This window comes from Halictus rubicundus, chromosome 1 (genome assembly GCF_050948215.1).
Source record: "Halictus rubicundus isolate RS-2024b chromosome 1, iyHalRubi1_principal, whole genome shotgun sequence".
Classification (NCBI taxonomy): domain Eukaryota; kingdom Metazoa; phylum Arthropoda; class Insecta; order Hymenoptera; family Halictidae; genus Halictus; species Halictus rubicundus.
Genome location: NC_135149.1, coordinates 15,772,185 through 15,785,804, shown reverse-complemented (window position 1 = coordinate 15,785,804; position 13,620 = coordinate 15,772,185). Strand labels below are relative to the sequence as shown.

At 47.6% G+C, this 13,620-nt stretch overlaps 1 protein-coding gene across 5 annotated transcripts; it reads right to left on the bottom strand.

Moving 5' to 3' along the window:
- Positions 1-2,653: 2,653 nt before the first annotated feature.
- Arm (armadillo) lies at positions 2,654-12,174 on the bottom strand. Of its 5 annotated transcripts, none has more exons than XR_013082439.1 (8): positions 11,626-12,174; positions 10,595-10,658; positions 8,885-10,521; positions 8,628-8,807; positions 8,244-8,546; positions 6,824-6,920; positions 6,282-6,343; positions 5,289-5,428 (listed from the first exon to the last, which is right to left on the bottom strand). XR_013082439.1 is itself a non-coding variant. In XM_076789478.1 (7 exons), exons 2-7 carry the CDS (start codon positions 10,629-10,631, stop codon positions 5,244-5,246), a joined length of 2,439 nt encoding a protein of 812 aa, XP_076645593.1. In that variant the 5' UTR covers positions 10,632-10,658; positions 11,626-12,174; the 3' UTR covers positions 2,654-5,243. The 5 variants fall into 5 exon arrangements, 3 of the variants coding, with proteins under 3 accessions (XP_076645593.1, XP_076645601.1, XP_076645615.1); XR_013082440.1 differs by having other exon boundaries at positions 6,282-6,340; XM_076789478.1 differs by lacking the exon at positions 6,282-6,343 and having other exon boundaries at positions 2,654-5,428.
- Between the last annotated feature and the right edge of the window lie 1,446 nt (positions 12,175-13,620).

The window sequence follows — 13,620 nt, the reverse complement described above, 5'->3', positions numbered from 1 at the left end:
ATTTTTCGCCGAAGGGTTTCTTACGGCTGAAAATTTTGAACGATCAGGAATGCGGCGCGGCGCGCGAGATCCAACGTTGATTTTAAAGGTGCTCCACTTTTCGACTTACCTCGCCTGCGCTCCTTTCCCGCGATCCGCGATAATTTCGCCGAGGAGTTCGGCAAGCTGCCTACGCCAGAATTTATGTCAACGATCGTGCCGTTTGTCCTTTCGGCAGGCAGAGATCGGCGTTCGAATCGTTCGAAAGAAGGGAACACGATAGATAGAGCGCACGCGCGATATTCACCGTGATCGATGCGACATCGTGTTCTCGTGGTCTCGCTCGAAATAGTACTCCTGGTCGACTCCGGGGCGACAGCTGTTGATCAGACCGGAAGCGCTTCCCTCTCGATCCACGTGAACGTTACGAGCAGGGGCTCCCAGCGCACCGTACGAAACGACCGGCGGGACCGCGGCGGTCCTCTTTCTTCGTGACACGGAAACGAGTATAACCGTTAACGCGATAGCCGAACCTTCCAGGAGAGAGGTACACGCACGAATGTGCTCCGCTCGACAGTCGACTGCCGATTAATGACCTGGCGAACGAACGCGCGCCCTTCTCCGTCGCAAGTTCGCCTCGGGTATACCGTTTACCAACTCTCGGACTAATTCCCGGGTATTTGCATACGTTGCACAAAAACACGTGTCAATGGGAACCCTTCCCTATTCTCCCTTCCTCTCTCCTCTCTCGTTTCCTTACGGTCGCGCCCAGAAGAAGCGTATCGAAATTTAGTCGACACACCGAAGATAGGGTAAGGGACCCTATTACTGTGGGGGTACCAGTTACTTAATTATATTAGGGAGACCCATAAGTAATCAATTATTCTGAAATCTAAAACAAACTTTATAGTATATTGAAATTTTTATTTCTTAATTTATTATATAATCTCCATCATTGTCAAGGACAGTTTGCCATCTTTCCTACAAATTTTCAATCCCCCTCTTATAGAAATCCAGGGTTCATGAAGCAAAATATGACTCAAGGTGCTTCCTTACATCTTCTACAGAAGTAAATGTTTTATTTCTTAAATAATGCTCCAGAGATCTGAAAAGATGACAGTCAGAGGGAGCAATATCCGGTGAGTACGGGGGGTGCGGTAAAACTTCTCATTGTAATTCTTTGATTTTTTCCTGAGTGAGTTTCGCTGTATGGGACCGGGCATTGTCAATTTGCAGTATTACACCTTTTATGTGGGCTAAAGATGCCCTCTTTTTTAATAGTTCTGAATACAGCCGTTGTAATTACTGACAATACAACTCAGCAGTAACTGTTTCTCCAGGTTTCAACAACTCAAAGTGAATTATGCCACGAGAGTCCCACCAAATGCACAGTAACACTTTTCTAAGTGACAAGCTAGATTTAGGGGTTGATATTGCGGTTTGATTTGCAGAAAGCCATTGCTTGGAACGCTTTATGTTATCATAAAGAATCCATTTTTCATCTCCGGTAACGATTCTGCTAAGAAATGGATCTCTAAGAAATCTGGATAGCAATGAAGTGCAAATTGATCGACGTATATTCTCGTTGGTCTCAGATAATTGATGCGGTAACCATATTCCTTGCCTATATGCCTTTCCCATTTCGTGTAGGTGCCTTTGTATAGTTGACCATGTGGACCCAAGACTTCTCGATAATTCTTGTATACTTAATTTTGGATCAGCTTCCACTAGAGATTTTAGGGTGTCATCATCAAATTCAACTGGTCGTCCACTTCGAGGCCTGTCACAGAGATCATAATCACCAGCAGCAAACCTACTGAACCAACGCTGACACTTGTTGATCTTCAATACATCTCTATAAACATCGCAAATTTTCTTTCGCATGAAAATGAAAAAGTATGCAATGATGAATATGATCCTATGGAAGGGACGGACGCCGCCATTGTATTACAGGGTTGTAAAAAAATTATAGTTTTTAGAATATTTTGAATACAGGCTGCTTTACCGAAAACTGTAAAAGTATACGTGTTTCCTTTTCAACGATCGGTACAGAATTAAAGGCAAAACAAATTCTTTGCAAATAATTGATTACTTATGGGTACCCCCAATACTTATTTTTAAATCATAAAGCATATTAAAAAAGAGATATTAAATTATCTTCATTAAAATCAGTTAATATATATGTCATATGTATCTCCTTTTTAATATTCATTATGCTTTAAAAATAAATATAATTAATATAGACACAGTAATTGAGTCCCTTACCCTACACCGACTCGATGAATTTATACGCGAACGAGAAGAGGGTAGCCGTCGATCGACACTTCCCTCAGATCAATTCGTTATTTTCGCTTACGAACGATTGGATTTGCTCGCGATCGAAGATTTCACCGATCGCGTTTGGTATCGTTACGGTTATCTTCCGAATAGGGTGTTAGTTTCGATGACCGGATCGACGAATCGGTAAGCGAACGCGATTCCACGAGAAATCAGCTCGAAGCTTGGTACAGAGTACGTTGAGCCGAGTCGAAATTGTAGAGAGGTTCTCGATCCCGGTAAAGAAGCGAGTTCGAAAGCGGCTCGTAGACCGAGCAGTAGCACGCGATACAAGATTCGTGATACGCGATAGCGCAGGTGAAAACAGTAAAGTAAGCAACGCTTAACGCACTTCGAGTACTTAATCGCTCAGTTTATTCGTTTGGACAATTAAACGATACATATACATGGTGTTTACGAATTACGTGTCTGTCTCTCTTTCTCTCTCTCTCTCGCTCTCTCTCTCTCTTTCTCGCGCGCACGCTCTATCTTTCTCTCTCTCTCTCTTTCTCTCTTATAGGTCTAAATACATCGACAGCGATCGAAGGCGGACACAGGGCATCGAACGATGCGAAGTACTCCGCGCCACGATTGCGTAGCTACGTTTTTAATGATAATAATAAAAATTAAGTATAACTACCCTGTAAAATACTGTAGGATCTCGGGAAAAATGAGGGGGCACCGCCGCCGCGGGAATCGAACCCACGGCCTCACTGGTGGTAGCCGATCGACTAACGCGCGCTCACCCACGGAACCCTCCCGTTCTTCCCGATCTCCTACATACTTTTGATCTGGGGGTCCTGATCAAATAATCCATTATATCATAGGTCTCCTTCGGAACTTGCGAATCTATTGAATTGCAGAAAGCGTTTACCTATTTATACCGCTTAACCCCGAAACGAATAGTATCATTCTCGAGTATCAGTGAATTACAATCACGAATAAATATAAAACGAATATCAATGAACTTTCGCATTACGTATTGTAGGATCTCGGGAAAAATGAGGGCACCGCCGCCGCGGGAATCGAACCCACGGCCCCTCACTGGTGGTAGCCGATCAACTAACGCGCTCACCCACGGAACCCTCCCGTTCTTCCCGATCTCCTACATACTTTTGATCTGGGGGTCCTGATCCTACACAGCGTCGCACGGACACGCGAGCGAAACTCGTAACGATAGGCGATATCGACCCCGTGATCGGAAAGATCTCGGGAGCGATCGACGACGAAAATTCCAACAAAAGCATCCCGCGATCGTAACGATCGATGATCGTCGAGATTGACCCCCGGCGAGTACGTTGATCGTGTCCGTTTCCGTTGGTACGAGCGTGAGCGTGCGTCGACGAGGGGCAGAGCTACTAAATGCATACTTCGAAACCGCGAAAATCATGCAAGTACTCGATTAGCTTTTCGCAGCGGAATTACGTATCTACGACAGGTCCGTCCTCTAGACTCTATAGAGACAAAAGGAATTCCGACGGAAAGGAGAAAAGGAGAAGCAAGCCCGCGATCGAAATTTGGCCGGTTCACCGACGCGTGTACCGAGATCGTGCACCTTCCCCGGCAAAGTACGAGCCTTCTTTCGCGACGCGGCACGCTGTTCCGTGGCTTCGTGGTCGGGTTGTGCCCGCTCGAAAAATAATCTGTCAGGGATATATGTATGCTCGCCCAACGAAGATCTCCTCGAGGATTTCCATTATAAATACGGATGCACGACGCTGGAAGAGAATCGTGAAATGCAAACGGCTACGTATAAAATGCGTAATGCGATATCGATCGTTCGTCGTTTGGTAATCGTAAACTGCCGCGAGTAGAAACCATCGCGTAAAAAACCGACGAATTCAAACGATAATCGAACGATGCGCTTGTTCCACGCGCGAAATGAGCAGATACGTGGTCCCTAAAATAAACAGAATGAACTCGACTCGGTGTCTGCGTACGCGAAACTGATATATTGTCACTGTAGAAAGATGCGCTCCGAGCTGCGCGTCGCCGGAAACTCATTCCCGATTATTCGATGCTCTTCGTCGAACAAACAAATACTGTTGATGCCGATACGCTGACGTTTCCTCAGCCTTTGTTCTTAGAGCTACGGTATCAAAGGTGGCGTACCATTTTCCCGACGCGTTTTAACAATAATTTCGTAGATTTTCGTAAAAAGAAAAGTTGGAGGTATAAAATCGACAGGATTTACTCGTAATTCGCGGGGCTCTCATCGAACCGTATGTCAACGTGACCGTTTCGATGTCTCGTCCCATCATCGTCAACAATGTCCTCGGTTTCATCAGGCTCTCCAGTATCTTTTTCTTTTACCTTTTATTATAAATATCTAAGGTACGACACTGGTAAGTTATATATGTATATGCATACACATACGCGGTATATATGTATATGCAGATAGTTGTATATAGCGACACCGGTTGCACGTGTCTCTAAGAATCGATGCATCGTGTCGCAACACGATTTCGTACCCTGTTTCCTTCGTGTAAAAACAAGCTACAGATTTCCGGTACTCTACGCGTGTAACTCGTATATATTCGAGTTCGACATGTTCCATTTACTGTTTCTGCGATGATCGTTCGCGCGTTGGAATTCGTCGTTCCACGGTGATGCTGGTAATGGTTGGTTGTGGGTGGTTCTTGTGGTGGTGGTAGTGGTGATGATGGTAGTGGTGGTTGTGGTAGTGGTGGTGGCGGTGGTGGTGGTGTGGTAGTTTGTCAAAATTCTTTCGATCTTGATCGATATACAGGGTGAGAGTAAAACGACGATACTATTTAGTTATACTATTTAGTCTGTATTAAAATTACTTAAGAGCCTCACTAGTCCGCCTCCCCGAGGAGGATTCTCGCATATGTGTGTGTGTGTGTTTGCGTTTGTATGAATGGGCGTGTATGTATGTTGAAATTTGTTTAGGTGTATGCATGAGTGTGTATTTCGCTGGCACAGTTTCAGAGATCGGTGTCGTACCAGGCTGCGACCTGGTTGTTGTCTTGCGGCGGTGCAGGAAGCTCTTCTAAATGATCGAAACTCAGGTCACCCTCGTGCGCAACGTCCATAGTGTCCATCGCGCCATACGTCGACCCTCCACCTATTTCCAACCCTTGCATGGAATCTACTGGTATCTGGCCATAACCTGTTTCGGTAGAAAATTTCATGATCAACACCAAACAGTTCCTCTTCGATCCGATCACACGAATCGACAAGAACTACGCCGCTAAAGATTTGTCTAAAAAGTTTCCTCAACCAGTGATAAGTAGAGCACAACGTCGCTAAGTATTCGCAAAAGATCGTTTTCTTGCCGAGAGAGAGGAAAAACGAAACATTACGTTGTTCTTTCTTCACAAGATATACGATATACGATATACGGTAAACGACGACAAACGATAACTTCGGAACAACGGGATCAAAAATGAAAAGCATAAGGACACGCGCGAAAGCAAACCAACTTCTCGAGGTAACGAGAGAAACGACGAGAAGTCATCGATACACGAAACGAATCATTGAAACGGTTGAAATCGTACAGAATGATTTTTACATTGTTTTTAGCGATCGAAAAGCGTGTTGCGGACCAACGGATTCGTATGACTGAGCGCGTTCTCTCGACACGTTCGCGAAAGCGAACACCTTATCTAATTACTTACGAATACGTTTCTATTCTTCTTTCCACCGTAAAGTAGATTCAATTAGGGAAAGGGATAACGAAAATACCGCATGCATGAAACTGTTTTTGCGAGTAGAAAATTACGGAAAACCCTATGAATCTGTGTGTATGTGCGTGTGGTGTATCAACGAGAAAGAAAAATTGTGCATTCGCAAAACGTGCATTACAAGTAGGATACAATTTACAAAAAACTCAGCGATAGATACATACGTGTGGCGACCATAATAGAAATATTAAACGTAGAAACAATGAAATGCGTGTGAAGACATGTAGCGATTAATATAATAAAAGAAGCATAGAACAGTAAGTAAGAGCTGAGTGTCACCTATGTTACTGCGAGATACTGTTGATAGCCTGTATTTTAATATAAGTCCGTGGGTTAAGCTGCTGTTAAAACAACATTGAATTAAATGCGCTGCTTTTCTTCTTATCGTCGAGTAATAGTAAGATACAGTATTTTATAGAGACGTGTCATTCGAGAAAAAACTGTTTGAAATCCGCGACATATCCTACATATAGAAGTATGTAATCATAGAGAACAGGAAAGGCACGAGCACACGAGAACCCGCACTACACAACACCCCATTGCAAATCTGTTCCCGGTCCCAATGCACGAGGCCAATACGATTCGAGATCCGTTCCCTTACGATTCCCAACAATTCGAACTAGACGCGTTAATGCGTTAATACTCTCGTTCCCGCTAACTCGCGTAAGGCGAGACGCTACGAAATTGCCGGAAAGATTACGGTGACGTTACGATTGTGAATCACGAGCAGAGAAATTTGTAAGTTCAGCTACGTTCCACTGAGGTTTTCGATCGTTCGAAAGCGATAATCGGATAGAGAAAGGATGACGCCAATGACTTACCGTGCGGCTGATACCCTCGACCTCCGTGGCTGCTGTGTACGCTAGGAGGTCCTTGTCCATACATACCATCATAGCCTTGATCAGGGCCAAGCATGTCCTGAAGATTAGGTAGGCTCAGATCAACACAAAACGTATCTTCTCGTGTAGGCGTGTCTTTAACACCGCGTCGAGAGTAAAGGGGCGAGTAAAGATACTACTCGTCGTCGCAGTATCGTGTCGGCAAATCGCGAAGAAAATTAGTAAAGGCGGCGGCGATACGATATATGCATATGTATAATATGAATACGATGGATATGGGGGCACGGATACGGATACGGTTACGGTTACGGTTACGGTTACGGATGCGGATACGAATACGGAGAATAGAACGTGTGTCGATGTGTAACGCGTTTTGTTGTTTGCGTTCGAAAGATGGAATAGACGAGGAGAGAGAGAGAGAGAGAGAGAGAGAGAGAGAGAGAGAGAAAAAGAGAAACGGAGAGAGGTAGGTACATGAGCGAGAGATTTAAAAAAAAATCGCGGTAATGTCGTTTTCGTTATACTCAGCTTTGAAAAAGGGATTGAAAACACGAATGGAACGAAACGCATTCTCATGCATAACGCAACGTTGCAAACTGAGGATGATAATGATAAAGTCATCGCTGTACATTTATTACAGGTTCCATTGCTCCATTAGGCACGACCCTGGCACTCGATCTACGTTCAGAAACAACGCGTTCGATAGGAATGCATTTAACATACAACTATTCCGAAATAAGCCGAGTGTCGACGCGTCGAACGAGTTAATCGCGAACGTACCGTACGACTCACGCAATTCAAATTATTCTGCTTCGTCGAACCGATACGACATTGATTAAAAAAAAAAAATAAATAAAAGAGAGAGAAAGAAAAAGGAAAAAAAAAACCAAATAAGCCACGTTTGCGTTTCCCGTTGGATTCGTTTATCTTTCGACAATGTTTAAGTTGTGCAAACTGGAATAATGGATAACGACATTTACTTCTGCAAACTATCTAGTCGTACACTTCTAAACTTACATGGCGGGGAAGATTACGTGTGCAAGTATGTACCTGCTGTGTGACTAGGTACTAGGTCAGGAGAGTATTCGCTATCGCTATTCCGTTTTCGTGGCTCAATTTACTTAACACTGTGTAACCGATCGTGTACAGAAGAAACTCGTATGCGGAAAATTCTCCTCGATAATCCGATCGCCTGAAATCTATTCGAAAGCTACACACGGCACACGGTACAAGGAAATATTAAATAGTGCATATTCTTATCGCAGCACATGCCGCCAGATCAGAAAATATAAAGGAAACGAACAAAATAAATGGTCCGTGTTACAAAGTGTCGGTAAAAAAATAAATTTAGCCACGGCGTAAGCGAGGCATGCATCGATACTAGTAAGTATTGTTACGGTACCTGTAGGTCCGGGGGCATCGCGAAGTCGCCGTTGTTCCATAGATTTGTGTCCTCGCGGAACAACGAGTTGGTCAGTTCCATCGAGAGCCGTTTTTTGTATTCCTGCGGTTTGTCGTCGCTCATGCGAAATAGAACGGCAGCCGCGTACGTGGCGACACCCTCGTTTCTAGAGTGTAGCAGCTCCGTCAGAGGAGAGGTAGCACCTTCTTGTTCTATCATTTCGGCACCTTCTTTGTCGGCGGCGAGCTCGCAAAGCACTCCAGCTGCCACGCGTTGAATGTTCTCGATCTCGTTGAACAGCAGCTGCGTTATGGTACAGAATGATTACTGATTATTGGAACCGAAGAAACCGTGAAAGGGAGGGAAAATTTCTTTCGAACCAACCTGCACGAAAATCGGAATCACGTTGTGCGATCGAATGATCACCCTGTTATGCGACTCTCTCGCGAGAATATGAAGCGCTCCCACTGTCCCCTCGACGATTTCCTCCATGCGTACACCGCCGTCCGCGAACGCTGCCGAAGTCTGCTGGCTTCCGGTGCTCGCCACGGACGATCGTTGCTGCTGAACGAGAAATTTCGTGATTGCGCGTATCGGGAATGTATCGAGGATATCGTAAGAGAGATTTGCCGTTAGCCTACCCGTTGTGTCTCGGGGAAAGCATCCATCAGAAGTCTGACGAGATCGCGAATCGCACCCTGATCGCGAAGCGGTCCATGGTTTGCCGGGCACAGCGCCAAATTGCGGATCAATCCAATAACCGCTTTGACGAGCGGCCAGCGGGACGGTGGTTGCAACAGTTTCACCGTTACTTGAATTCCATAATTCAGACGGATAGAGTTCTGCGCTGTTTCCGCCTCTCCGTGTCGCGATGTCAAATGACGGAGCGCGCATACCGCCGGTTCGCTGATCTCCTCTCGACTATCCGCGTAAATGATGGTGCGGACCAGTGCGTCGACGCCTCCGACTTGGCACACCGTTACTTTGTTGCGTTGATTGTTGCAGGTAAGATTCGACAAGATACCGGCCGCGCAGGTGACCACGTTCACGTCGGTCGAGCTCAGCATCTGCACCAGGCTCTGCAACAATACTTCCAATCCGTCTACCTTAGTGCCGGCGTCGGACAAGTTTCGCAGCGTCCACAGACAATTCTGGACGAGCCTCTGACTCGGATTCCCGAGATGCATCGAGAGCGCTTGCATGCCGCCCGCGTCGACGATCGCGGGCTTGTTGCTCGGGCAAACCGACAACACCTTCAGCACCCGCGACGTCGTCCACAAGAGCTTCTCATAGTCGTAGGAACGCATGATGCGTACCAGCTCGATCGGTCCTTGCGAAGCCAGTATGATCAGCTTGCTCTCTTGGTTACCGTACGCCAAGATTTGCAGGCAATCGGTCACTATGGCCAAGAATTTGACGTTGTTGCGCTGAAGCAACGCGACCATCTTTTGCAAACCCCCGGCGATGCGTACGGCCATCTTGGAGCCGTCCTGGTGCAACAAGAGATTGTGAAGAGTCGTGATGGCATAGAAAAGCACGGACTCCATCTGGGAGCTGAGCAATTTGACGAGGGCGGGTATACCTCCGCTCTTGAATATAGCCAGCAAACCTTGCCTATGATGCGACAAGTTGTGCAAAGTGCCGACCGCCGCTTTAGTCGACTCGAGGTCGTTGCTCTTCGAGATCGCGTGCACCAACGCGTCGACCATTTGAGAACTGTTCATGATCGCATGACGAGAGGCCTCTTTTTTCGAGAGTTGGTGCACCATTATCGCCGCCTTGGACACGACAACCTGGTCCTCGTCGTTCAACAGCTTGATCAATTCCGGTATCGCGCGAGTCGCCAAATCCGCGTCGTCTTGGTAATTGATTAAATTGACAACCGCGTGTTTCAGCATTTGACTAGGCTCTGCCAGTCTCTGCACGGCCGTGGGTTGAGCAGGATCGAATTGAGTGGAGGGAATCTCTATGCCTTCCTCCAATGTTTCAGGGAACATTGCTGCCCGTACCCGCTGGGACCTTGTGTGGCTCAGCTGCTGGTTCATTTCGTCTACCTGATCTTGGGTAAAACCCTGAGCGAATCCCTGATCCAGATCGAACATCAGAGGATCTCCCTCCATCTCGTCATCCTCCTTGCCCGACAAGGAAGGTGTTTGGGTAACGGTGCCTGAATGAATTCCAGAGTCCACCATGTAGGAGTTTTGCTGCCACATCAGGGTCTGTTCTTTGGTGGAGCCCATGGGCAGGTCTCCGGGTCCCTGGTAGTTCCCATGAGACACTGCGAGAACAAGAGCGTACTGTAACTCGGAGCAGTCTGAAATTTCTATCCGGCATTTGGAAAGCGTACTTACTCGGTCTGGACTGATTCATAGACATTTGGTAACTCATGGCTCCTACGGGAGAGTCTATCCACACCTGGAGGCAGAGAAACGTTGTAACGTATACGTGCGACGTACAATCGACGGTTGTAAATTTTCAACGACGTTCACGAGTCAAAGTCCGTGCGTATCGGGAAGCGATAAAAATTTCGTGTTACATGTCCCGAGGCGTAACCGAAGGCTATTCGTCACGTTGCGGGGTAGAATCAACGAAGACGCGAAGACGCGCACAGGGTCAGTGCACCGTGTCGCGAATAATGGAAGGAGGACGAGCCCGCACGGAATGTGGCCAGACTCGAAAAATTGTTCCGTGCGAGCGTCCTCCGCAGCTTCCGCCTTTGTCGCGCGACGAGCCGTAAGGTGTTACTCAAGAACGACGCGGCGAGACATGCCACAGTTCGATCAGATTCGATTCGATTCGCAATAAATCTGCTAGGAAATCGCGGTGGCCGAGAACAGCCAGAGGTGCGGAGAGGAAGCGCGAGCGATTCTTTCTCTCTCGAGACGGAAGGTAGAGGGACGCGCGTGGGCGTGCGGCACACAACAAAGCCTCTGAGATCCGAGAATCCAATGCATCACCATTTTCCGAGGATCGACGACCAGCGAAGAGCGGTGCGCGGTGCGCGGAGGGCGACAGGGAAGCGAGAACGGAACAACGGAAGAACGGCCGAGGGATACATTAACCGCGATATACGTGTACACTGCCGGAACAGAGAACAGAGAACGGGGGAGAGAAAGAGAGACACAGACAGACAGACAGATAGACAGACAGAGAGGGAGAAAGAGTGACGAGCTAGAGAGTGTGAGAGAGAGAGAGAGAGAGAGAGAAAGAGAGAGAGAATATGTGACGAGAAGACAGAAGAGAGAAAGAAGTCGGAGGAGAAACACTTTGACACACCCAGCGTAAACACTACCGTCACGGAAATGACAAGTTTTTTTCCCCCCTATCGGTCGACGTATGTACGATGTAATGGCGAACGAACTTGGTATTCTACTGTGCTTACCGTGTCGCGAGGATCGGCCGAAGGCGATTTCGTGAATCGTGCTCGAACGAGGACACGGCTGGTTCGGTACCGCGACACTCGATCCACCAAATTCCCTTTTGCCCCCGTGAACCGACCGCTTCTTCACCTTATCTCTTCTCGCCACGGAGCTCTCTTGGCTTGTCTCTTCGCTCGGGTCCGTCAACTAAAGATGGCGGAAAACGACGCGCAGTCTTCGACGCTGCCGCCACCTGCCGGCCACACCGACACTTGACGCGTCGAGAAAAGTCGTCGCGCAGCGCCGTGCAGCGCCGCTATTCGCCCGCTATACGTATACGTGCTCGGGTGCACGATGCACCTACACTCCACACACCGACTCGCCTGTATCACTCTGTTCGCTTCGCGACGCAACCTCGATTAGCCGGATGTCTCTAGGAGGGTATTTATCGATTTTTAGCCGTCACGAATACTCGATCCCATCATCCGGCACGATTCGCCAATCTCCGTTCCCGAATTTTGCGATTCCTTCGTCCGATCGCGATCCGCCCACGCGCAACACCTTCACGCTTTCCGCAGCGCGTAGTATGTATTTACCAATCCGAAATGTAAGGTTATGAAACAGGTCGAACCCGTGAACGATCGACGATTCATCGATGCGATCGACGCGCGACGCACCGTTCGCATGACATTCCAATGACGCATCGGTGATTCGTAAGCGCAAGTTGCGGCCGTCGCGGAGCCTATATGCCTGTGACTACTATGACTATCCGTAGCGTCACGTCACGCGGCGCGCCGGCACAGATATCGCGAACGTATCGCGTACTTGGCACCTCGGCAGCGAGAAAGTATGCCAGCCGGTGGAACAAACAGTGCCCTGTAACAACTGTAACGGTCCAATATCTCCGCCTGCCCGGCAGACTGAAGGATATAATATCCTGTGGTCAAACAGATCAATTTCAATTAAAAGACAATTCTCCGGGACACGGCAATTTTTTAATGGATTCCAGTGGATATTTGTCCATCCACTGCGGCCGAGAATTTCTGATCGAGACCGGGAGTAAATCGTGTAGCCGGACAGCTAGAATGCGCGGAAAATAACAGACACTGGAGTACAAAGTAAAATATACTGGCCGTTTGGCGGGAACACCATTCGTTATCGGCTGCGCCCACGCCGATTAATTTTCGGATGCGTGATGGCGGTACCGTTCCTTCCGTTCCGTACAGTGATGATACATTTTACGTCAGCGCTGATATTGAACGGATAATCGGAAAAAAGGAAAACACGCTTCGAAATATATCACGCCGCGCCGATATTTCAATATCGACGCGCGCGCGAAGCGTACTCCCCTCCCCTCCCGCTCCTCCTCCCTCCCCCCCCCCCGAATAAATTTACGTTCGTTCTTTTAATTAATCACGAGCAATAACTGCGTTATGTTTCGCATAATGCGAAAGATAAACCGCACGCCGGTACTTTGTCGACGGGTTCGACATTCGACATTCGACATTCAACGTTCGCGCACAACGCGTCGTCCTAATGAACGATGATCGACGCGATGAAAACCGCTGTTCGTACGTTTCGTGTTCCGCGCGCCGCGTCGAACAATTACGGACTTCTTATTTTCTGCCCGTCGGAAACGTTTGAATAAATCCGATACGAGATTAATCGTTTGAGGACAATGCGTTCCGCAAATATTCCGCGTATTCGATTTATTCGCTGGTCCTCCGTTCGCGCAACAGGACCTGCAACTCCACGGTACTCGCGACTCGACGGTGTTCTGCGTTTATTAAAACGCTCCGAAAAGGATAAGGAGTTAGGGCGGACACTTTTACGATGATTCATCGCGCGAGAGAGTACGCGTATTTTTCCGGTACGAGTTTCATTTGTTTATATAAAAGTCGACCGCGACGTATTCTCGTAGGTTTCGTTTATTTACGAGCCTAAACGGGGGGATCGCGTAGCCCACGCTTCGCTATATCCGGAGAATACCTCTACGCGAGGCTGCCCCTTAACCAGAT